Source organism: Echinops telfairi, unplaced genomic scaffold (genome assembly GCF_000313985.2).
Source record: "Echinops telfairi isolate 266 unplaced genomic scaffold, ASM31398v2 ScPeMD7_443;HRSCAF=831, whole genome shotgun sequence".
NCBI lineage: Eukaryota > Metazoa > Chordata > Mammalia > Afrosoricida > Tenrecidae > Echinops > Echinops telfairi.
Genome location: NW_022104341.1, coordinates 75,379,575 through 75,405,925, shown reverse-complemented (window position 1 = coordinate 75,405,925; position 26,351 = coordinate 75,379,575). Strand labels below are relative to the sequence as shown.

At 39.7% G+C, this 26,351-nt stretch overlaps 1 protein-coding gene across 1 annotated transcript in view; it reads left to right on the top strand.

Moving 5' to 3' along the window:
- PRPF38A (pre-mRNA processing factor 38A) overlaps positions 1 to 26,031 on the top strand; it is a 27,441-nt gene extending 1,410 nt beyond the window's left edge. Inside the window, exons 2-10 of the mRNA XM_004699423.2 lie at positions 1,013 to 1,172; positions 5,438 to 5,559; positions 7,461 to 7,546; positions 13,804 to 13,914; positions 18,796 to 18,908; positions 19,465 to 19,491; positions 19,610 to 19,707; positions 20,123 to 20,171; positions 20,619 to 26,031. Of these exons, the coding sequence (XP_004699480.1) occupies positions 1,013 to 1,172; positions 5,438 to 5,559; positions 7,461 to 7,546; positions 13,804 to 13,914; positions 18,796 to 18,908; positions 19,465 to 19,491; positions 19,610 to 19,707; positions 20,123 to 20,171; positions 20,619 to 20,661 (809 nt within the window). The 3' untranslated portion in view covers positions 20,662 to 26,031. The remainder of the gene's footprint in view (positions 1 to 1,012; positions 1,173 to 5,437; positions 5,560 to 7,460; positions 7,547 to 13,803; positions 13,915 to 18,795; positions 18,909 to 19,464; positions 19,492 to 19,609; positions 19,708 to 20,122; positions 20,172 to 20,618) is intronic.
- Positions 26,032 to 26,351: the final 320 nt, after the last annotated feature.

Here is a 26,351-nt window from a genome sequence, read left to right as displayed (position 1 = left end):
ATTCAGTCATTACTCCTACTGCGCTAAGTACTAGAGATAACAGGTACAGTGATAAAAGAAGACACAAAGTCATTACTCTTAGGAGTTGCTTATGCTTCCTGAAAACTAGCCCTTAACTAGGACCTGAGGGCCAGAGCACATAGGCTGAGAGAGAGTATAGGATTTGCCAGCGTTCACACAAGTCGTGTTTGAGTTCTGACAGTCTGATGGGAGGTAATTCTGTAGCTGAGACGAGGTTTACCCAAGGTTGTGTAGCTATTGAGGAGTTTGGGGGATTTTTGGTTAGACTTCTAATCCTGCAGGCTTCCCCCCCATGATGGTGGTGAAATGGATTCTAAAGTTAGACTGCTTAGATTTCATCAGGCTCTACACTTTTCTGACTGTGGCCCTGGGGCAAGTCACTTAATCTTTCTTAGGCTTCAGTGTCCTGATCTGGAAATAGGGGAAAATGCTAGAAGTTGTTGTGAACAATGCAATGGCTTGTTGTGAAAGTTAGACAAGATAGTATGACCTGTACTTGGGCTATAAACCAAAACGCACTACCATTGAATCGATTCCAACTCCACCTTATATAGGGCAGAGTGAAGCCACTTCTTTGGGTTTCTAAAATTGTAAATCTTTATGGGAGCAAGCTGCCTCATTTTTCCTTTGTGGAGCAACTGATGGATATGGACCTCCTAGAGTATAGTGGATGCACCGTCCTCTTCTGCTCTTGAGTCAATTAAGTAGACCGGCCCCATAGGGTTTCCCAAGCTGTAACTCTTTAAAAGGAAGCAGACTGCTCATCTTGGGTCGAACTGCTGGTTAGTGATCTAACATCTGAACCAGCTTTGCCCCCAGGGCCCCTTGTTACTTGCTATTGTTATTGTTGTCTTTAGTGCCACTCCAGTGCCAGTGTTGATGAGTGCTCTGAGCACCAAACCAGGAACTAACATCTCTACACTTTAAATCAGGAAACACTTAACCCCTATAGTGTCTAAGATGTCACTTTATTTTGTTTTTCTTTTTTTAGCTGAACTTGTAGTCGATAAAGCCATGGAGTTAAGGTTTGTGGGTGGTGTTTATGGCGGCAACATAAAGCCAACTCCCTTTCTGTGTTTGACCTTGAAGATGCTACAGATTCAACCTGAGAAGGATATCATTGTAGAGTTTATCAAAAACGAAGACTTCAAGTGAGTGTAATGTTGACTAGATAATGCAAACACTTCTGTTGGACTGCTCAGCATTGGACTTTGGTTAAGAGGAATGAGCATAGAGTTTCTCATTTCCCAAAGGGATTTCTTCTTGAGTCTGAGTGTATATTTTGCCTGTTCTGATTGCATTGCTATTCTTCTATTTTGTTCAGAGCAACTTTTTCCCAAAGAAAGGGGTTTCTTTACTATTGACTGAGCATGTTAAGTAGATGTAAGTACCTAATGTGTTGGTAGGCACTGGGCACCCAGAGATGAAAAAAACAGCATTGTGTGAGTTAAAAGAGAGAGACCTTTGGTGTTAGATCTGAGGTGCAATCCAGATCTGTCACTTACTGACTATGCCTTGGAGAAGTTAAATTTCTCAATTTAATTTTTTTGCATCTGTAAAGCTGGAATTATGCTACCTCCTTATAAAATTGATGTTAAAAGTTTAAGAACATAATGCAAGTAAACCACTCAATGGTACCTTTTACAGTATACATACTCAAAAAAATGTCACTTATGTTAATTATTTTATTATTCATTCCCCAGGGGCTTACAGGCAACCATAAGGTAGATACGATAGCTTATCACATGCCAACTCTCAGGGCTTTCCCCTCACCACACAGAATAGTGATTAATGTCGTCCTCACAGTAATCCTAAAAGTTCGTTATCTTCATTTACAGGTAAGGAAACTAAGTCACAGAGAGCTTATGTAGTGTACCCAAGGCCACAAAGCTAGTAAGTGGCATAGTCAGCTTCAGGCGTGTCCTTTGCTATATTCTGCTTTTCATTTAAGAGCGAAGTGCTCGTAGAGGTGTATACGATGTGTGGTAGAAGGAGGGTAGGGAGGCATGAGCATCTAAATTAATGAGCCTTGTGTGTAGGATTTTCAGAGGAAGAAAGTCTTAAGCTGAGTCATGGAGGACCAGTGAAAAGGATGGAAGCAGAGGCATGAACAAGAATACTATGTATGGCGAGTTCAAACAGTGTTTAGTGACATCAAATGGGCACTTGAGAGAGAGGTATGGGCCAAGTGATGAGTGACTTTATCAAGAACTCTGGCAAGTTAGGAGGAGATTTTAAATTGGAGTTGTCTTTGGCAGCAGTGTGGACAGAGCGGAGGCTAGAGTTGGCAGCCAGCTAGGGTCTGGATCTGTGCAGTTCCAGGAGACATGGCTAGGTGAAACTTGAAAGATATGAAGTAGGAAGAACAGAATTTGATGGTTGATTTCACATGGGAGGATGAGGAAGGCATCAAAGGTGATGACTACATTTCTTGCTTGAATGACGGGCCGGATCATGGTGGCACCACGAGTGACAGAGCAGAAAAGAGGGGCGGAATGAGGGGAGCGGAACCTGTTTTGAGTGATGAAACTTGGGGAAGGGAAAATGTTTCTCTAGCCTCGTTCCTTCTCGCAGTACAAAGACAATAGCCTCTAGCAAACCAGAAACTTGGGAATCATAGCCACTGTGTTAGTGTGGGTACATTCAGAGAAACAAATCCACAGAAACTCATTTATAAGAGAGAGTTTTATATAAAGGTTAAGTACAAATCAAGAGAGCATCCCAACCCAGTGCTGCCCATGCCCACTAGTTCAACATTAACCCATATGTCCGACACCGATCTATAAAGTCCTCCTCCATCTCACAAAACACACACTATGACACTGACTGCAGGAGGAAAGCCGAGTCAGTGAATGTGTAAGCATCTCAGTGCTGGGAGGGCTCTCCACACGGCTGCTCCAGCACCCAGGGCTGCATCAGGGTAGGTCCATCTGTCTTCTCCTTGGGGATATCTTACAGGAAGTCAGCCTTGCAATTTGAAGTAGGGAACTGCTAAGGCAGCTGCACCTTGGTCCGACCATCACGAAGCAAGAGACCAGAGCACTAGAAAGGCAAGGCTCACCGAGCCATTTATCCCTCCGCCCTTCAACTAACCTCACGTGTCTATCAGCCAGGTTGGCACAATAAACTACCTAACTCAGCCACTATTTTCTGTAAATTCAATCCCCTAACTCTTGTCTGCTAATTTTAAAACAAAAATATGCATTATTGAAATTTTGCCAAGTATTGAAAAATAGGGCAAAATTCCATAATCTTACTTTTCAGAAGCAACCATTATGAACATTTTGGCATATTTGTTTTCTCTGGTTCTTTTTATGGTGCTAACGTCACTGCTCCCCCCAGGCCCTCATAGGTAGACAAGGTGATCATAGCTATCATTTGAATTTGTCCTTTTTTCCCTCAATTTCTCAATTCAGGTTTTGTCATTACTCCCTTGAGTCTACTTAGTGATCTCTAATTGTAGTCTCATTCTTTCAAGACTGGAGTGATCGTTCTAAAATGAAAATTTAGTCTTGTCTGACACCTGAAGTTAAGAAAGAGGAAGGATAGCAGCTTTCGCCAGGGAAGATCAGTTATTTCCAATGTGGCGTTTGAACAACTTGTCCAGTTTCCAAGAAGAAACTTTTAGGAAAAGAAGGGTCTGGACTTGGAAATGAACAGAAAATACTCATGGTCATTAAGTAGAATATGGGGCGTAAGGAAAACCCCAAGATTTCTTTATAGCAAGAATCAAAAAGTTGTTTTCCCCTTTTAATATATAATACCTTCATATGGTATTTTACTTAATTTACAACATTTACTTAAATGTTTCCTTTCCCTCACTGCCCTCGGGTCACGGGATTTTCTTCTGTGGAGCAATCTAGTATTACCAGTTTCTTATATTTCCCCCCAGGAATTTCATGTATAGACAAAGAGATAACTGTGTTTCACATCTTTGTATACAAATTATAGCATGCTGTACACTCTAGCCCTTTCTTTTGTTATTTAATAAGAGAGCTTGGAGAGTCTTCCATATTGGGACTCAGTCTTTCTCATCCTTTAAAATGCATGTATAACAACACTGAGGCACAGTGCCTATAAGTAACCTCCCCAAGGCCATGGAGCTGCTAAGTTCCAGAGCTAGGTATCTGGACAGCCTGGGCCTAGAGTTCATATTCTTAATTATTACACTAAACTTCCCCTAGTGTGCTGTTGTCCTGATTTTACAGAGGACACTGGGGCAGAAGTGGGCTTTCAGTGCAGGCGATTCGACCCCGCAGTCAGTGTTCTTGGGCACTGTGCTCTCCAGCCTCATAACTACAGGTGTACCCTAATGACTCTGTTTCCAGTGTTTGCAGTGAGTTACCACGTACTGCTCACCTTGTGTTAGGTAGTCAGAAAAGGCTCTGTGAGTGGGAAACCTTCACAGTGGGAGAAGGCAGGCCTACCTCGAGCAGAGGACCCGCAGGCTAGGGCAACTGATGAGTGAAGGTGAGGACAAGTGGCCAGATGAGCTTGTATTTTCAAGATTGAACTGGCAGAGTTTGCAAATAAATTGTATGAAGTCCGTGAAAGGAAGAAAGAACGAGAGGATGGCCATTTTTAACAGCTTGAACATGAATTTTGGTGCAGCATGCTCGAATAAGGACTGCTTAGAGCAGGGGCAGCTACTAGTTAATCCAAGTGAAAATTTGAACCACTAGGATATAGAAGAAATCTTAGGATTGTTGTTGTTGTTAGGTGCCACTGAGTCAACTCCAAGCCACACAGCCCTCTACACAACAGAACGAAACACTGCATGGTCCTGTGCCGTCCTCACAACTGTTCCTAAAACATCAACCGCTACAAAATCGCTAACTTTTTAAGGCACATATGGTGTTATATACCATGTCTGACACTTTATACACATTGCTCATTTAATACACTAATAAATTCGGTCCTATTCTCATCTCCGTTTTACAGAGATTAAGAAAATACCTTGTCAAGTGTTACTAAGTGAGTAACAGAGTCAGAATTTGAACCCAGACAATTTTGGCATTTTTTAGAATTAGGACACAGACATGAATATATAAAAATTGCCTAGCAGCAGTATTCATGTCTGTATACTACTTATACTATCACATTCAAAAACTTGTGTGATTCCTACAATAACCCTGTGAGGTAAATACATTTTATGCTAATTTTACAGGTGATATAAACTGACAATTTAGCAAGTTTCCACAGCAAGTGATAGAGTAGGAACTTGAATCTTGGTCTCCACATTTTAGCTCTATTTCTGCCACCCCATGCTGGCTTGAAAGTTGCAGCTTTTCCACAGAGAAAAGCTGCAGAGAGAAGAAAAAGGAAGTTGTTATCACTACTATTGTAAGAAAATCCAGTGGTAAAACTCAGAAACTTCTCAGGATGGTGTGTTGCTTCACTTGTGTGTCTCTTTCAGGTATGTCCGCATGTTGGGGGCCCTTTACATGAGACTGACAGGCACAGCAATTGACTGTTACAAGTACTTGGAGCCTCTCTACAATGACTATCGGAAAATCAAGAGCCAAAACCGAAATGGGGGTGAGCATGGTGCCAGGTCTCTTGATTCCTGATTCCTCCATCCTCACGTGGTCACTGACTTTCCCCTCGTCTTCACCCCCCATCGTTACCCTTTACAGCCTCCCCCCTCCCTCCCAGGAGTGTTCCAGGAGACTCCTAACTCGGTTGGACTTCCCCTCTCTGCCTCCCTTTCTGACCATGCCTTTTTTTATTCCCTGTCTTACAACATCTGCTCCTGTTACACTGATCTCATCTTCCTTGAACTTGTCTGGTTCCTTCATGCCTTTGTGAGTGCTTTGCAAGTTATTGTTCACACCATAGGACCTGACTCCAGATTGATTTTCTCCCGGAAAGCCTCTTCAACCCTCCTAGATAAAGGCCATTTTCCATATTTCACTTTCTAGTTTGTAGACTAACTATACTCATACTGAGGTAGGAATCAGAAAAGTACTAAGTGTATCCAAGAGGGAGCACTTCATACTTTTTAAAGCAACAATTTCTGTGGTAAAGTGGGATTCAGGAAAATTGTAATAAAAACCTTTTCTCTTCTGATCAGCTAGTGTCCTAACAAAGGATTTATGTGTTCGTGCTGCATGTAAACAGTTAAATGTTAAGAATTTGGAGTTATACTTTATCAGCTCATTCATTGAACAAATACTATGATCTCCTCATTGCATGTCTCCATGAGCTTTGTGAGGCTCACTAGTGTGGATTAGCGTGGAGTCCTGTAGTGGGTTGCCAGGTTTGGTGCTCCCTACTGGAGCTCACGTGCTGCACCAGATGGCCATGGGCCCGATGAAGCTCACTTAACTTGTGATGCTAGTAAGCTGAGACAGGGTTTCTCAGACTGACCATTTGGGGCCAGGAACTTATTTGTCAGTGGTTCTCAACCTGCCTAAGGGCCGTGACCCTTTAATACAGTTCCTCATGTTGTGGTAACCCCCCAACCATAAAATTATTTTCGTTGCCACTTCATAACTGTAATTTTGCTACTGTTATGAATTGGGCAACCCCTGTGAAAGGGTCATTTGACCACCAAAGGGGTCACAATCCACAGGTTGAGAACCACTGTTCTTCGTGATGGGGAGCCAGCCTGTGCAGTGCAGCCTACATAGCAGCATCATTGGCCTCTGCCCACTAGACATGCATACAAACCCAAACCAAACTTGCTGCCTCAAGTCAATTCCGACTCAGGCCGACCTTATTGGACAGGGTAGAACTGCCCCTGTTGGTTTCCTAGACTATTTATGGAAATAGAAAGCCTCATTTTTCTCCCATAGAATGGCTGGGGGTTTTGAACTACTGTCCTTGAGGCTAGCAGCCCAACTCATAACTATTAGCTATCAGGGCTCCTGTAGCATCCCTCTAATTAGAGGCAGAACTGTTCCTGGTCAAGAACCACCAACTAAAATATTTACTATGTAAATGCCCCAAAGTGATTAGTCTATGAACCATGTAAGATCCGTGTTCTAGAGTTAGAGACATAATGAGTTCATGTGAGAAACTGTCATGGAGTTACATGATTTATTCCAGCACATAACTCCTACTTAATCCTTGACTGCTGATTTTGCATTGGTCTTACTGTTCAGAGCAGCTTCATTCATCCCTTTCTCCCCAGCTGCAAGAAGAGGCCCAGCACAAAGACAGCCTCTGTATGGAGGGGCTGAATGAAGGCAAGTGGTGATGACAAGGCAAAATGGATTGAGTTTGAGGCCAGGTTTGATAATAGTATCCTCTGTGTAACTGACCCCACTGAGGTAGCTTGTCTAGTGAATGTGCAGGAAGAGGGAAGCAGCAGAGAATTCACACTTTATATACCAAGTGTTCTGTTGGATATTTGGCATACAAATATTTTACACATCTTTTTTTGGCTTTCTAAATCTCTTATTTAAAAATTGCTTGAACTATGATTTTTCTTTCAGAATTTGAACTGATGCATGTGGACGAGTTTATTGATGAGCTACTACATAGTGAGAGAGTCTGTGACATTATTCTGCCCCGACTACAGGTAAGAACTACAGGTCTCTTACCAGTTACCCTTAACTGCAAGACAGACAGATGGAGGGTCTTCCAAAAGTTCCTGGAAAAATGGAACAAAAAGAAAACAATTTTCCCACCAGCTTTGTGAAGCCCCTTGTACACATTAAAACACTGAGGCCATAGATCTCGTAACCAAACCACCTCACTGCATCAAGTTGATGCCGTGTTCATGGCTGTGCTGAAGATGTGCACGTTGGCTGTGAGAGGACCGCAGACGCAAGCATCCTAAAGGTGGGGGCTTTAAGAATGAATAATTAATAATTAACACAAAAACGCTTTCTTCTACAGGAAGCTACATCTAAGCATATTACAGTTTGTGTAATGGTTTTAAACTTTGTGAGCAGTTTTCCAGGTGATTTTTATATAAAAAGTCCAAAGTATAAAACAGGAAGAATGGATGGAGTAAGAGGGACAAGAAAGGAATACTCTGAAATCTTACACTCCTTAAGCCTTCCCTTGATCCTCCCACTTCCCTAGCGCAGTGATTAATGAGGGTTCATGTAGGCATCTTCTAATAAGGGTTTCAGAGTATGATTTGAAAATTACTCTGGACAAATACAAAGGGAAAATAGGTATGTTGGATAGCCTTAAGAGAAAAGCTGTCAGAGAGGGATCACCAAATGGGCAAGTAAGAGCTCCAAGTTTCCATAGTGTAGAGCTGACTGCAGGACCTGGCTTTATTTTCTCCCTGTACAGTGGGGAAATTCGAATACCTCAGTGGTCTTTAAACTGCCCTGTGAAATTATTTTATGGCTACTGAGAAGAACAAAGAGACAACCCACATATTCCAATTAAGTTACCGTCTCTAGGCTATCGGGTTTCAGCCTTGATAAATCATTTTAACAAAGCCTTTTATTTAATGGTTTTATTGAGGTATAATTGATAGATTAAAAACTACACATACTATAGTATACAGTTTGATACATTTTGACATGTGTCATCCCTGAAGCTGTCACATCACCTCCCCAAAATTTCTTAGTGTTTGGACTACTACTTAGTATTCCTACCATCGATATCCTCTGCCTTGCCTCAAGTAGTCACTGATGTGCACCTAGCTGACAAAATAGATCAGTTTGCATTTTGGAATTTAAAAGTAATACTTCTTAATGCCTTTTTTCCCCTACTCAGCATAATTATTTATCCATGTTGCATCTATCACAGTTTATTCTCATTTTATTGCTAAATGGCATTATATTATATGAATATAACACTTTGTTTATAAATTTTCTTGTGCAAAATTATGGGATATATGGCCAATCTACAAAAATCACTTGTATTTCTACAAATTACCATGAACGGTAAGAATTTGAAATTTGACTTTTATATGCTATTAAAATATCATCAAGAGATGTGGACAACATCTATACTTAAAACTAAAATACATGCCATTAGTGAGAAATGTTAAAGAAGTCCTAAATATTTGAGTCAGATGACTTGACTTAATGCTGAAATGGCCACTTCCTCAAAGTTAACCTATAGATTCCATGTGAATCCCAGTCAAAATTCCAATACATTTTTGTAGTACTTGACAAGACGATTCTAAACTTTGTGTGAAAAATGCAAAAGATCTAGAATATCTACAACAATTTTGAAAACAGACAAAGTCAGACTAACAGTGTCTGCTCTAACTTAAAATGCAGTGGTAACCAAGACATGGGGGGTTGTAATGGCATACAGACAAATACATGAATGGAACAAAACTAAGAGACCAGGAACACTTGCACTAAGGTGATCAGTAGGTTTTCTACAGCGATGTCAGAGAAAGGCTTTCATTGAGAAAGGGTAATCTTTTCCTCAAAGTTGTATAGCCATGTGTACACAAATGAGTCGCTACCTTTAAATCATATAGAAAAACCAACTTGAAGGAGACTGAAAGTGTAAATGCTAAGACTATAAAACTTCCTAAAGAAAACATAGGAGAAAGTGTAAGTGACCTTGGGTTTCTCAAAATGAGACTCAAAAAACCATGATTTTAAGAAAATAAGTGGCCTTTTTTAAAATGAGAAGTTTATTTTTCAAAAGGTAATTACAAAAATAAAATGGAAACCCACAGGAAGGAAGACTGTCCAGAGAGGCTTCAAAGAGTTTATGGAAAATCCGATTATCTTTTAATTACATTTTCTCATGATCTTTTTGAAGTCGTCTTGTGTGTGTAACATCTGACAAAGGCCTCGAATCTCCAGACTCAGTTTAATAATAAGACAGCCCAATGGAAAAATTTAGTAAAGGGCTCTAACATATTTTACCAGAAAAGATACATAGCAGGTCATTAATGTGCACATATAAAACCACTCTGTACTGTTAATCATTTGGGAAATAAAACCCATGGTAATAGTTTTTAGAATGTCTCAAATGAAAAAGACTGATCATACCAAAGTGTTGATGAGGTTACGGAAGAACTCCGATTCTCAACTCTGTTAATGGCGATTTCAAATGATACAGCTTTGGATAGCTTTGGTGTAGTCTTTAAAAAGTTAACCATACAACCCAGCCTACATATTTACTCCCAGGTATTGACTAAAGGGACATGAAGGCACATGCCTTCAGAAAGAAGCAGAGACTTACATATAAGGTACTTCAACAAATTGGTGGGAAAATGTCATTATCTTCACTAACTTTTTGAAGTGCCTTTGTACATGAATAGTCCTGACTGCTATGTTTGTAGTGGTCCCATCTGACCTCTTGCTTCCAAGACTGATTGCCACAGGGCAGAGGCCAGACTGGCCTCCACCCTGCATTACTTTTTCCCCGTCTGATAACAAATTTCCCTCCCACAGCACTCTACTTTTGTGGTTGGGTTTTATATTCATTGTAGTGCCTCACAGCACTCACTTATGATGTTGGTGATAATGGGCTTTATTAGTTAGCAAGTTATAATTTAGGTGAGAAATACTCGGAATATGGTTGTTCAGTGAAGTCTGTTTCTTTGCTGTGCCTACTGGTAGACCTCTCTCTGGCCCTCAGCATCTTGGCCTGGCCTCTCCCCTCCTCAGTCAGTGTTAGAAAGCTCTTTCAGGGCTACCAATAAATGCCCTAGAGGCATGCAATTAAGCTTCAACCCATATGTGCACTCAGCTACAGCTCTTTGGGTCAGCTCCCCCAATTAAGTGCCCAGATTTACCCCACTCACCCAGCTAGTCTCCCGCCCTAAAGCCCTCAGTTGTACTTGCTCTGGCCTGGGAAGTCCACTGCTCCATCTCATGCTTTGGCGCTGGGCTCTGCTGTCCTACACGTCTGTCACTCTTGATCTCTAAGCTGTCTCCAGTTGAAGGAGGTTCTGTGTGCAGGGATCTCAGGTTTCAAGGAACTCATTCCTTTCCTTGCTGGTAGTAAGATTACCGTCCCCTCCTACACTTCTGAGATGCTAATATGTAGCAGGATGGCAATCACAATTGAGCCCAGTTTACCTGCACCACTAAATCCTACCAGTATGTTACCTCATCTTCTCTAACCCAGACCCATCAGGAAGAGATTGCTTAGTGTGAGTTACAGAGACAACAGGAGCCACATTAAGTCATTTATTGTACTAATTAGGTCTGTCAACAGTGAATGAATCAAACAGCTTGTGGCATGTCTAATGTACAGTATAATACTATTCATTAGTAAAAATAAAACAACTTGATAATGCATCAACATAGATTAATCTTCAAGTAAGCTGTGTGAAAGACAAGACAGTAATATACTGTAAAATTCCATTCATAAAAAAATTTAGAAAAGATAGAAAACTACAGTGACAAAAGTATTCAGTTGCTTAGGGACAGGCCCATGGTCATCACTCAGTACTTTTTGAAGCTCCTTTGTATACTGTATATCTTAAACTGTAAAAACGTGTATTAAAAACTCACTGAGATAGGTACCTACTAAGGATCTTTGGCTTTTTGAGCTTTACTCTTTCTGATTCTGTACATCTGTAAATGTTGAAATTGCCAGCATTAACTTAAAGGTCTCATCAGAGGTAGTATAGGAAATGGCAAATGGAAGTAGGTTCTCACGTGTTTAAAACAATCAAACTCCCACTAGTATGCCCTGGTGAGAGAGTGGGTTTGGTTTCAAATCATTGCAATGAAGAAAGTGCTGCAGTGAGTCACACTATTTTTTGGTGTGTCTCAGCAACTATAAAATTTATACTTATACTTTACTTTATAGCATTATAAAGAAGTTTAAATTATTGTGAGAATTATCAGTATGTGACAGACATGAAATGAGCACATTCTATGATGGTGAAATGGCACAAAGAGACTTGCTTGACACAGGCTTGCAACAGAACTTCAATTTATTTAAAGGAAAAAAGCCAAAAACACGGCAGTATCTTCAAAGCACAATGAAATGCATTGTGCCTTTACTTTGTTTCCCTGTTGATGTTACTGCAGCTCGGTCACTCTGAAGCACTTCGCTGTGTCCCATCTGCTAGGTGCTTGCTAGATGTAAAGCAAAAGGTAATCACTTAAAGATTAAAGAGATCAGAAAAACTTGAAACTTTAAAGTAGAGAATTGAATACATTGCAGATACTTGATGAGTGGGTGTTAATGAATTTGCATGAAGCAGCAACAGTTGCATAAAAAGTAATTGATGAGTACTTAGTTACAGTCCTATACAGTAAGTCTCTGGAAAATGAGTATCATAATGAAGAGAATGACTCCATTAGCTTAGATCTTTAGTCGGTTTTGTACTGCCTTTAGGAATATAGTTAAGAAATTTAAAACTCCCATATGCAATGTGGTTGTAGTCAAGAATTCAAAAGCCCCGCCAGTTAATACAAGTGAAAGCTCTGTGTGGGTTCTGGAAGGAAAGACCACAGAAAAAGAATTCATTAAGCCCTCAACTACTGACATAGAGGCGGTTCAAACTCATCCAATGGGGTCAGAAGAAAGGCCTGGTGATCTGCTCTAAGAAAACGTTACGGAGCAGTTCTACCCTGTAGCACACTGGCACTGGGATCGGTCATCAGCCAGAATTGACTTGACAGCAGTGGGTTTGTTTAGTTTTTGTTCAAATGAGAGAAATTGAAATCTGACTGAAGTGTTTTCAGATCCCTGAGTGGTGTGCTCTGGCATGTACCTCAGTATGTCTTGAATAGCGTAACCCTTCTGTTTCTGTTCCTATTAAGCAATGTGTAGGTCACTGTTTGAGCTTCTGATGTACCCTGACATTGATTCTGGAATATGCACATATTCTCAGTCTATTTACAGGAGCTCTGGTGGCATAATGAAGTTGGGCTTCTAGGTCAACAGTTTGAAACCACCAGCACGCCACAGGAGAAAAATGGGGTTTCTACTCCTAGAAAGAATTAAGATCTCAGAAACTCACAGGGACAGTTCTACCCTGTCCTTTAGGATCGCTGTGAGTTTGAGTTCAGTCTATTAAACACAAATACTCATGAGTCAACACATTGACACCAGTCTTTGAGTCTGATGGGCATGGGGGGATTCTGGATACAGTTCTGGTGATCCTGAGAGCCCCTTTCCTCTGTAGCTGACTTCACTAGGTGGTCTCTCTTTCTCATATCCCAACCATCAAAGGATTTTGCAGATTTTGAAACCTTAGCTCTCTAAGGATTATAAACAGGTTATAAGATTTTCGGTCTAGACCATGCAGTAGTCTGTGTCGTTGGCAAAGGAAAATGGTAAGGGATCTTAATTCTCATCCAGACCACTTTTGCAATTGGAGCTCACCTTTGCTTCTCAGATCATTAGTCACTCCATAAGTACTCCCAAGTCACATGCAAAAAGAAAATGGAAACAAGCAATGAGATGGATTATTTTCAGTACCCTTTCTTTGTAAAATACTTGAATCTAGACAGCTCCTACCTAGATCCTAAGTCTAGTGGAGAGTTGGCACTATAGAGTAGGAACCAAGAAATTCTGCAGCCCTAAAACTGGGCTGAGCCCCAGTGCCTCTTATGGTTGAGCCACTAACCATGAACTTGGCAGCTTATAATTTTGGTACTAGGCTGTGTGGTAAATACAGTAGAAAAGGGGAAATGTACCTTTTAGCTTTGCCTCTGTTTGTTCGCTCACTCATATTCCAGCTCACGGTAACCCTATGGGACAGGGAAGGAACTACCCCGTGGCTTGAAACTCTTTACTAGAGTAGACAGCCTCATCTTTCTCCTGAGGAGCAGTTGGTGGTTTCGAAATGCTAATTTATCAGTACCAAAACTAGTAACAGCTTCAGAATGTAGAGGAGTTGGCAACAACCTCTAACTTTACCTTCATTCTCTGCAGAAGCGCTATGTGCTGGAAGAAGCTGAACAATTGGAGCCTCGGGTTAGTGCCCTAGAAGAGGACATGGATGACGTGGAGTCCAGTGAAGAGGAGGAGGAAGAAGATGAGAAGGTCAGGCATCTTCTTAGAAGCTTAAGGGCTGACAAGGAGTATTGTGAGGGATGGGAATTATACTTTGTTTTGGTTTTCAGACTTTTATTACCTTTCTTTAAACAAAATAACATTTGTTAGGGATGTACATTTGAGAGTCAGAGACCTGGCTTCGTAGTGCTGCTATTTTATGGCAGTATAATCGTGTGCAGATTATTTTCCCTTCTAAGTAGTAATAATGATTAGCCTTGAATATATTTGGATGATTAGAACTTTGAATAATTTTTTCACTTCTCTGTTTTTAATGCCATGTCTTGTATATTGAAAAACTCCTATCATTAACTACATTTTGGGTTCTTTTAATAATAGCATTTTAAAAATAATCTTTAAAAATTTTATCAATCATTTTATTGGGAGCTCTTACTATATCACTACATTCCACAGTTAAATCACATTAAGCAGTTTTGTACAATTGCTACTTCAATATAGCTTTTATAATATACTTGATAGTCAAAATTTTTTAAGTTAAAATATGAGCTATAAAGTATATAGTAAATTTTCATTATATTAAAAACCTTTGTTCCAACAACTCAAGAATTATTAAAAATTAAAACAATTGCATTTACCTATGTGTATATAAATGTGTTATACCATATTTTAGTTTTCTAGGACTAGGATTTTATTGTTTCATTCCATATATTGCCGGTATTCATCTGTGTTGTAGGTATAACTGGCTTAGTCACTTTCACAACTTTGTAATTAGGAAAATATAGTATAAATATTGCTTTTCTATCAAAGGGCATTGTCTACTATTTTTTTATTAGAGGCATTCTTATATCTTAGTATACATGTGTAAGAGTTTCTCTTAGCTACATTTGGTTGTCAGATTATCTTTTAATGTGCTTGTCACTGGTAGTAAAGGATTCCTATTGGTCCAAGTCTTAACATTCTTGTTAAATTTTGTGTCAGTATTTGTTCATCTTTACCAATTCATTGGACAATTAGCTTATTTTAGATACTAGTTTTAGATTGTATTCTCTGCAGTAAAGCTGTCCATCTTCTTGTTTATTTGCCATTACTACTTACTCTGAGGGGCCTTGGTGTTGGGCTGCTAACCACAAGTGCAGCACTTCAAACCCACTAGCCACTCTGCAGAAGAAAAGTGAAGGCTGTGCTCCCATAAAGCTGTGGAGTCCGAAAAGCCCAAGGAGCAGGTTTTCTGTCCCATAAGGTCAACCGTGAGTGGGAAGGGACTCAACAGCGGTGGGCGTTTACTGTGAAGATTGCTCATTTTCAACTGACTTGCCTTTGTTGGCTGCTTAAGTGATCTTTATCTTGGAAGTGTTTTGTTTTTAACAAAAATTTTAGTTTTATTGTTTGTATTTGTGCTTCTTAGTTGCTTCTTTTAAAGTTACTATTTGTATGTATTTTATTTAATTCTTTAGAGTATCAGCCTGTATATCTGATGTAATTTGAATTCCCAGTAATGAATTCTGCTCGTTGACAAATAATTTCATTTCACTTGTTTTGGAAAGGCTATTTGCTTTGGGGTTTGTTTGTTGCTTCTCAGTTTTTTCAGAGCACCTTTAAAATACCAGTCTTCTGATACATTGTCACAGTAAGATGTCTGCTCTCATCCTCTTTATTGTTTCTTTAAGTGGTCGTCTGGATTTTTCTGAGGTTGCTGATCCCTACCTAGGCTGCTTTTAAGACACTATTTTGGTGTCTCTTGGTTTTCCTTAGCTCTGGAAGATGGAGAGCCTCATGTCTTAATCGCTCTATTCTCTCTTAAAGGGATTCTATCATTCTATCCTGGTGGTGCTATCTGGTAAATGGTGGGCTGCTAACCATAAGGCCAGTGGTTTGAACCCATCAGCTGTTCACAGGATGAGGCTGTCTGCTTCGGTCAAAGGTTAACAAAGCTTCAGAAGCCCTGTCTGGGCTTGCTATGCATCAAGGTCACCTCCTTGGCAGTGACTTAGTTTTGGTTTCGGTGATTGTTCTATTGAGACACACTTTAGAAGAAAGGCCTGGCAATCTGCTTTGGAAACTCCGTCGCTGAGAACTCGCTAAAAAGCAGTCCTACTCCGACACACACGGTCTAGCACGAGTCTGAGATGATGCAATGGCACTGGTTCTTTTACTGGGGTCATTCTATCCCCAAGACGGATCTCTCTCTGTCCTGCATGCTTTTTGTCTTCTCACTTTGTCCAGCCTTGCACTTACCTGCTGTGTCTTGCCGTTTCATCCATTTTGAGTTGTTTCTATTACTTAACGTGTTTTTCTCCTACATGGTTCTTTTTGAAAAACTCCATTTTTACCTAAAGGTCTCTTGGCCATATTTTGTGTTGTGTGCCATTTGTTTTGTGTAAACACCTCACATACATACTCTTGTCAGCTCAGTGTTGGTTTTGGGGGTGTGAACCTGTGCCTTTGTGATACTGTTGTCTTTCACTCGTGGAGTCTTGGCGCCTTGTGTCTTCCAAGATTTTTTTTTTTAAAGCAGGTAATTGCTTGAATTTGGTAAAGACTCCTGTGGTTGGGAGGGGATGGGAGGACTGGTAGGGAGTGACCAAGGGCAAGGTAACTGAGAGGAATTACTGAAACCAAAATGAAGGCTGAACATGGTAGTGGGACAGGAGGAAAGCATAAGGAAATAGAGGAAAGGAGTAGGAGGCAAAGGGCATACTTCGAAGCCTAAATACAGACATGAACATATGTAAATATATTTATGATTATGGGGGAAATAGACCTATGTGCATATATTTATAGGTCTAGTAGTAGCGTTACAGGTGGACATTGGGCCTCCTTGCGCGCATTCCCTTAATACAAGAGCACCTTGCTCAGCTAAACGGTCATTTCATGATACCTACCTTTCCAACATGATCGCTGAAGACAGACGTCTGCATAAGCAAACGTGGTAAAGAAAGCTGATGGTGCCCGGCTATCAAAAGATACAGCGTCTGGGGTCTTAAAGACTTGAAGGCAAACAAGCGGCCTTCCAGCTCAGAAGCAACAAAGCCCACAGAGAAGTAGCACACAAGCCTGTGTGAACACGAGGTGTTGAAGGTATCAGGTAGCAGACACCAAAGAACAAAAACCATCATTGTGTGATCACCTTCTTCCCCACATAAACGCTGAAGACGAATGTGTGCATAAGTAAGTGTGGTGAAGAAGGCTGATGGTGCCTGGCTATCGAGAGCTATAGTGTCTGGGGTCTTAAAGGCTTGAAAGTAAACAAGCGGCCATCTAGCCCAGAAGCAACAAAGCCCACATGGAAGCAGCACACCAACATGTGTGATCATGAAGGCCTGAAGGGACCAGGTTTTAAGCACCAAAGGTGGGGGGGTGGGGGTGGAATCATATCGTGAAAGAGGGGAGCGAGTGATGGGGACCCAATGCCCATCTGTAGACAACTGGACATCCCTTGCAGAGGGATAGTGGGAAGGAGATGAGTCACTCAAGGTTACAGTGTAGGAACAATGAAACTCACAACCTTCCTCTAGTTCTTAAATGCTTCCTCCCCCCAACTATCATGATCCCAGTTCTACCTTGCAAACCTGTTTAGACCAGAGGATGCACAGCAGTACAAATGGGAACTGGAAACACGGAATCCACAAGAATCTACATATGATCTCCTCCCTGAGGGATGGGCAACAGAAAAGTGGGTGAAGGGAGACGCCGGGAAGTGTAAGATAAATAATTTATAAATTATTAAGGGTTCATGAGGGAGGGGGGAGCGGGAAAAGGAAAATGATTATAGGAACCCAAGTGGAAAGCGAAGTTTGAGAATGATGAGGTCAACGAATGTATAGGTGTGCTTTACACAATTGATGTATGGATTGTGATAAGAGTTGTATGAGCCCAAATAAAATGATTTTAAACAATTAATTTTTTAAAAAGACTCCTATGGTCCTAAATTGAAGTTTGCTAAAGTTCCCTGACCCCGGGCCCCCACTCCCCCTCTCCAAAATAAAAGAATTTGTTTCTATTGGTGCTTAGAGAGAACACTAACTAGGACTTGTCCAGCTTTTTTTTTTTTTTTTTTTTTAAGTTTAGCACTTGAACCCTAGGCTCTTCCTTCCGCACCTTGAGATCTAAACAAGGCTCATTTTTCCTAAAACATTGATCGTAGATTTGGGCACCTGTGTTCAAATCCAGCCATTCCTGCTGCTCTAGCCTTAGCCCTTCATTTCACAGGCACCACCATCTCATTCTTTTCTATAGGTGAGTTCTCAAAGGGGATGGGTATCATCTGAAGACCTTTCCTAATTGTGAGACCACCCTGTGTGCTCCCTTCTGTCTTAGATGTCCTACATTGAGGATTCTTTGAAAAATCCATTCCGTCAACTGACAAATCTTGTTTTAGATTTATTTTTTTACCATTTTAACCCGAGTTAAGTATTCTGTGCTGCAAGTGTACCCACATTCATTGATACTGGGTTAAGCCTTTTCAGCTGGCAGAACTCAGGGAAATCAGCGTTTAAAATACTGTTTGTATTTGACCTTAATAATGTCACACTTTAATTGAAGTTATTTTAGAATTTAAGATGATGTTCAAATAGAAATTGTGGGGGTGGTTCAGGACTGGGAATTGTTTCTTTCTGTTGTACATGGGATTACTATGAGTCGGAACTGACTTGATGGCACTTAACTAGGAGGAGGTGCATAGTGGAAATTCACCTTAAAGTAGATATTTATCTTTCATATTGATCACACAGTTCTAGAATAATACTAACAATAGAGTCAGATTATTGGAAACTTGATTCTTTTTGTCTGTAGGATTACCTTTTTATGTGAATTCAATTACTGTGTTACAGTCGTTTAGAGAAGGACTTTGGGATTGGGTGGGTGAGAGCATTACCTGTGCCCATCGCTGGCTGACCCATCCATCCTTTCCAGCTGGAGAGAGTGCCCTCACCTGATCACCGCAGGAGAAGCTACAGAGACTTGGACAAGCCCCGTCGCTCTCCCACGCTGCGCTACAGGAGGAGTAGGAGTCGGTCTCCCAGAAGGTAAGGCCCTACTCACTGGCCTCTTCCAGGGAGTCTCTCAGCACTGCAGCCCACTGATTCACACTAAAGGAAGAAAAGTGCCCAGTTTGTTTGTCCAATGGATTACTTACCTATAAGCACAAAACATTAATGACAATTATCATTTTTGCTCACCAAGTCTACAGTTAGCAATTTAAGTTGAACTCAGTTGGGCAGCTTTCTAGCTGGGTTTACTCATGTTTTGTCTCTTGACTGGTCTAGGATGGCCATAGCTGGAGTCATTAAAGCAACTCACCTCTTCATACGTCTTTTCATCATATGGGTATGAGCTAACAGTAACTGTGTTCATTGGCAAAGAAGCCCTGTCATGCTGTTTTTCCATGATCTACTTGCATCACAATCACAAATAGCAAACCAAAACAAGTCGCATGGCCAATCCCAGAGTTATGAATGGGAGGTGCTACCAAATTAGAGTGCAAAGGACATGGACACATAAATAAGGAATAATAGGGACCAACCAATCTAATCTAAAATATCCAATGCATCGACTAAGCAATTTTCATCTTTTTCTCTATAGGCGGAGTCGGTCTCCCAAGAGGAGGAGGTAGGCCAGTCATCTGTTGTGCGGAAGGACAGGGTTTGGGGACGGTGGGTTGTGTGTTGTTTTGTTGTAGGGTGCATATTGCCAGATGTTACGAGAGCCTGACCAGTCTATTTCATAGCCCTTCCCCACGCCGAGAAAGACATAGGAGCAAGAGTCCAAGACGGCACCGCAGTAGGTCCCGAGATCGACGGCACAGATCCCGCTCCAAGTCCCCAGGTATAGCATGTGGGCCTTTTACCATTCTTTGTCTTCACCAAAAAATGGAAGCGAGGAAGTAGTTTGCCTTTGCTGTGTAGGAGTAGCCTCTTACTGTCCAGCAACAAAGGAACCAGAATAAGAATCTCGTTATTTCCTAGTTGTACTGATATGATGGGCTTCAGTTTCTTCATCTCAAATAACGGGGCTAAGTTCCACAGAGTAATGGTGAAAATCCAGCATGAGGTTTTTGATTTAGCGGTGAAGTTTTAACTGCTTATGAAATGACTTCACTAAGCAATTCACCATCAATTCACAGAGGTGATCCCCAAGTAGTTCAAACAGTACAGGGGAAGGGAGTGGAGGAGGTGAGAATGATAGTAATAGAAGGGAAGAGGGTTTATTCCTGCTCATCCACTCACCTTTCTTTCCTCAGGTCACCACCACAGTCATAGACACAGGAGCCACTCAAAGTCCCCTGAAAGGTATGTAATGGCCTGTGTCATGTTAACAAATTCACTCAATTCAGAAATTAAAATTCCAATCAGTAACTACTTGTATTGTTCTAATGGGGGGGGGGGGTGTAGATTCTTATTTCAGGACAAAACCGGCTTTATATCCCTAGGAATTTTCTTGTGCAGTGGAAGGGCAGGGCATGGCATGATGGGCCATGTATTTCAAAGTATTTCAGTGCCAACTTCTCCGTTGAGGGACCCTACTTTTCAATGAACATTCCTCAGAAACCTTTGTATGCCATACACTGTTGGATGGGAAGTTTAAAAAAAAACAATAGTAATGCCTAACTCACAGGGTTGTTTTAAGATGATATAAAGCATAGCAGGCGTATTTAACTCTTCAGCGTCACTCCCATAAGTGTCAGCAGTCCTTGAACAGCTGCTAAATTCAATGCTTTGTATGTGCTGTCATTTTAGGTCTAAGAAAAGCCACAAGAAGAGCCGGAGAGGGAATGAATAATGGACTGATTTTCATCCACATGTCCTCCGATGGATATGAGATTATCTGTCTGTGGAGGGATTGATTCCTTCCCTAGGCAGCTATGAGAATATTTTTTTCTTACTGAAAATTTTTCCAATTTTTGAAAAAAGAAAGAAGTGCTGTTTTATACACTCACCTTTGACTGTAGCAATTAAATTTGAGGGTAGGAGGGAATTTGAATGGGTGCGGGTGTGTGCATGTATGCGCACACTGGGGGAAGACAAAGGATGTGACCATATGCTGATCTTTTGTTATTTAACATGACACACAAATTCCCAGTTTCCTTTCTTTTGCTTAGTGATAGATCTCCTGGAGCCATCTGGGATTTGTGTTGTTATTCAGAGATCAATTCAGTAGAACATACTTTTTTTTTTTTAACCAGCAGCAGCAAGTGATAATATCTACACTGACTTGTTAACAGCTTTGCAGAAACAATGCAATCACATATAAGCCTCATCCTCCTGGATCTATTAGTCCATTGTCATTGAACAGGTCAACAAACAGGAACTCTTAAAAGCCTTCTCCCTTGCATCCCAACACAATTGTTCTTCCCCAGTAGCCTTGAATTCCAGGATAAGGAATAAAACCTTTATCTTAACAAGTGGTTACTTTATCTTAGCCTATTCAGTAATAATAGAGCAATGGGATTGAAAAGGGTTTGGTAGAGAAGTTATTGTGTAGTGTCACACAATTTTATTAAGTAGACAGGGTTGTCATTCACTTCAGGAAGCGACCAAGTTTTAAAACTTATCAAGAGTGTGGTGGTAAAGTTTAATTTTAGACAGCTGTGGTACATCTGCTGACCCCTGCTGGCATAGTGGGTTACTTGTTGGGCTGCTAACCAAAAAGGTCAGCCATTTGAAATCACCAGCTGCTCCAAGGAAAAGATGAGGCCTTTTACTCCGGAACACAGAGTCCTGGAACCCCGACTGTATATGAGTCAGACTCGATGGCAATGAGTTTGGGATTTTGTTTATTTCTTTTAGTATACCTGGCAGTCCTGTTCTTTCCCAAAGCACCTGGGAAAGAACACTTGGCAGTCTGCATTTGAGAAGCAAGATGCAAACAGCTGGTAAAAGCTCTGGAGCATAGTTCTATTCTCGTGCAAATGTGGTTGCCCTGGGACAGAATCAACTTGAAGGGACAGATTTCTTTAGGGTGTGTCTACAAAAAGACCAGACAGTAGACAAGCCCCAGTTTTCACTACCTGTGGAAGGAGTTTAATTAGATGAAATTGTCCAGGAAACACGTAAACAACACCAACATGGGTAAAGGAGGAAAAGCAGCCACCAATTGAAAACTGACATGGGTCATAAAAGAATTAGTTGAGAATGTCAAAAACAGCCAAAGGTCTAAGATGACAAAAGATGGTAGTGATTTTATTAAAGCAATTTCTTATACTTTCCTCCTTTAAAAAATGAGGAAATTTATTGTATGGATTTATTCACACTTATCCTAGCAGGAACTGAAGACCAACTGCCTTGTCACAGGCTGCAGTTTCTTATTATCAATTAATTCAGTATCAGATCTTAGGGTAAACATTCCATTATTTGCTACTAAACTGAAGAAACAAGACACAAGTTCTCTTACGACAATAATAAATAATTTTTCCGTCACTTGAGAACTTTTGTTTTTCTTCAAAGACTTCCTCATGAGTTGAAAAAGGTCCATAAGACGGTTTGTGATACACTTAAAATTAGATATACGCATACCTATTTTAAGTCTGTTAAGGAGTACCAGTGATTTGGGCAGAAAGAAACAAATCGAATAAGCTACCATCTAGTATAGCATTAACAAAATTTTAAGCGTGCGCCTTTGCCTCCCAACATACTGAAAAACTCTTGCTAAAATTTCTAGATATGGTAAATTGAACATAGGCAACCTCTAATAGGAAGCATGTGGTTCACATTCTTAAACCCTTAAAGGACATTTATTCAATGGGGCTTCAAAAAGTTCATGAAATAATTTCATCATGTAAATCCATGTTTTCATTAACTTTCCGAATGCCCTTCAGACCCCAACTACATTTTGCTCTGGGGTTTTGGTGGGAAGCACCTATCCCACTTCTGGTACATGCAGCCCTAGGTGGGACCTGGTATAAATGCTTGAATCTGAAAAAAATAGGCCGCCTCCCCCAACCTCAGATTTCCTCTCCTTGAGACAAATGCATCTTGCTAATTACATCACACTATCAAAGATATTTGTCAGCTAATACGCCAACTGGAAAAGTTTCAGTGTTGAAAAGAGTTGTCATGGTGTGTTAATTAGAACAAAAAGTTAACAGTGGGGTATACTGAATATATCTTAGAGCACTTGTTGATAAATTACAGAGATGCACTTAAAAGCTAAGGGGTCAAAAAATTAAAAAAAGCTAAGGGGTCGTTTTCTGTGGTCTATGTGGTAGCCTACTAGACAAGGCCTTTAAACATGTTGACTATAGCCAGCATTAAATACATTTTACATCTTGCCTCTGTATACACATACAATTCCATGAAACAAATCTTACCAATTATGAAAAGTACATTTTTACCATTCTGTTTTTAATGTATATAAACCACTTTACTGATCCAGTTTCTATTGTGTGAAATATCCTGCTTTTGGCAATACAAAATGAAGGGAATGCGTTCCAATTGAGGACAATGGATTTGGTGAGAAGGTATATAACAACTAATCATTTCACTTTATAACCCCTCCCTATTGTTTTTCAATACTAGACCTGATAAAATTTAAACATGAATCAGAGTAGAATCATCACAAATGTCACTCCCTCTCCCAAGAGAGGTTAAACTTTTAACTGTTAAAGGGACATGCAACAAATTTTGTACAGATGCAAAGATAAAGCAGAGCATGAGCTATTTAAACATTTCAAGTACATGGTTTCAGAGGAGATAAAAGATAAACTGGTGGAATTTAAAGATTTTTTTTTTAAGTTGTAGAAAGCCTTATTAAAAGTTACAAAATGTGACAGGAAGAAATATGAAATGGAAAGGAACAAAAAACTATAAAGCTGATACACGCAAGATAATTTATTTTTTAAAATCCTGAAGAAAAAAAAAATCAACTGAGCACCCAAGTCATAGTGGGGATATAAAATGGCCTCAAATGCTAGGGGAATCTTACCTCCAGAAGACAGTGAAGCAACAGTCTCCAAAACTGAAGAAAATAAAGTTTAAGGAATCCTAACACCTAGCCAAAGATGTCTACAAAACGGATAAACACATTCAACCCAGAACTTAATGTAATAACCTAGATTCCTGCTTTAAAAACTTATAATGAAGTTCAATTGAATTATGACCTTAGGAACAGAATTATCACTAAATAAAATTCAAATACATAGTGGGAAATTATAGTAGAGTTCAAATTAGTAACAGTATGTTAATATTTAACAGAAATAATAAAACAGTGGAGGATATGCAAAGTGCTGGTTTCATCATTCCTAGCAGGACTCAATATAATTGAATATATAGTTATAAAACACCAACTTCTATAATTATCCTTAGTAGGAGGCATTATTTAGAACTAGATTTGGGGAGGTGGGGAGCACTAAAATTCAGTATCATGTTTTATTATTTCTGTTAATCTAAATATTAAAGATAGTATATGAGCCCACTTTTATAAAAATATGCCTAAATGCTTAAGGCAAGTTTGTATTCAAGTTCACCAGATATCGATTTATGACTGATGGATTTGTGTGATTTTCACACTTTGGTTATACTTGCACATAAAAGAAAATGATCAGATTTTAAAGTGGCTTGTTTGAAATTTAATGCTGTTTTTTTAAAAGCTATCAGCATATTTCATAGTAATGTTTGTTAGAACGGAAAATCAGAAATCTATTTTCTGAAGAACATTTTAAGCAATATGTAGCAAAAATCTTAGATCCTTTATCCTTTCACCCAATGACCACTGGTTACAAGAATTTACCCTAAAGGAAATACACGTATACACAAAAAACTTTATTTCATTTTGCTGTATCATATGAGAAAAATTATGAAAAGCAAAAAAGGTCCAACTGTTGAAGAGTAAGTATTATCAAACTCGTTGCATTGAGTTGATTCTGACTCCGCTAGGATTCCCAAGGCTGTAACCTATATGAAAGCAGACGGCCAGATTTCCCTCTTGGAGAGCCGCTGATGGGGTTTGAAACACACCTTTCAAGTTAGCAGGTGAACACTTCAACCACTGAGCTACCAGGGCTCCAAATATTTTATCACCTCTGCCATCCAGTTGTTAACTCACAGCAACCATGTAAGCATAGAACTGCCCGTGTGGGTTTCTATGACCGTCGCTCTACAGAAGAGTCATCTTTTCTCCCTCACTACACAGTATGTCATTACTATTCGTAGTTTAAATAACATTTAATGGCATGGGGAAATATTTTTTTCTCCTTGTCATTAAACATATCAGATTTCAAAAACTATATAATCTCAGTATATATAGTTCTCTAAGACTGCTAATTATACAATTTGTATTTCCTCAAATATTTAAGGTCACAACTTTTAAGGTAGAGCTACTACTGCATATATTATAAACTAAGACTTCTATTTTTCAACTTTAAACAGCATTGCCAGTTCTAGCAATTGCTGAAGGAGGTGCTAGCACATGTGAAAGCACATGTGAAACCCCTCATATACAAAAATAAAACATTACAATGAACATCTTTATACTCTCACCACCTAACCTAGAGCTATTCTCCAACTAGAGTTAAAACAAAACAATAATTTAAAAGAAACTCTTGAATGTTCCAAGGCAGATTTTAACCAAAGTATAAGTTGGGCCCTAAGGGATGCTGAAATTATAGTGTATTAACATGCAAACAGTACATACACCTGGATATTAATAAATGCCTTTTCAAGCTTTTAACTATGGAAAGGAAAACTCAATTTCCAGCAAAAGACTAGGCATTCCTCTATTAGGATATATGTCAGGAGCCCAGGTGTTCTAAATAACACATACCTCAGGAAAAAATTGCTACCTCTAAATATATTTTATCACTTATTCTGAACCTTTTAAAATACATCTATGTCATTTAGTCTATGAATCTCTTGGCACCTTTTAAACAGACAAGACAAAAATCTCACCAACAGTAAAATCTGCCACTGTCAACACAAGTCTGAATTCTAACTTCTATAATTACTGATTGTATACACATTATTAGTAACCTAATTAGCATCCCAGCAAATTTATCTTCCAGGTTGTAGTACAAGATTTGGAATAGTCTGGCACATGATGGGTCCTTAGTAGATAAAAGTCATCTCCACTCTTTTGGCAATAGTCTTAGTGTTTAAAATCTCTACTCCAAAAGACGTTTGTTTGTTTTTTAAAATAAAGATGTTTGTTTTGATTCTATTTCCAATGTGTGAGCACCTCCTTTGAAAGTCACTTCACTATTCTGTCTTACAGTTTTCTTAATAATAAAATACATTTTCTCAATAAAATGGATAAAGTATGTGCTCCAATGAATGCTCTTATTACATGGTTTTGGGCAATCCAATAAACAATATGAAAATATCATTGGATCACCAAGTCTGTTGAGATGATCGCTGATCACTAAATAGTTACATTATATTTCTATCACCTACACAATCAGATGAATTAAGCAAATATAATTCTTGGGAGTCCAAAGTATTTATTTTCTTAAAATAAAATTACTTCAAATATAGACAAGC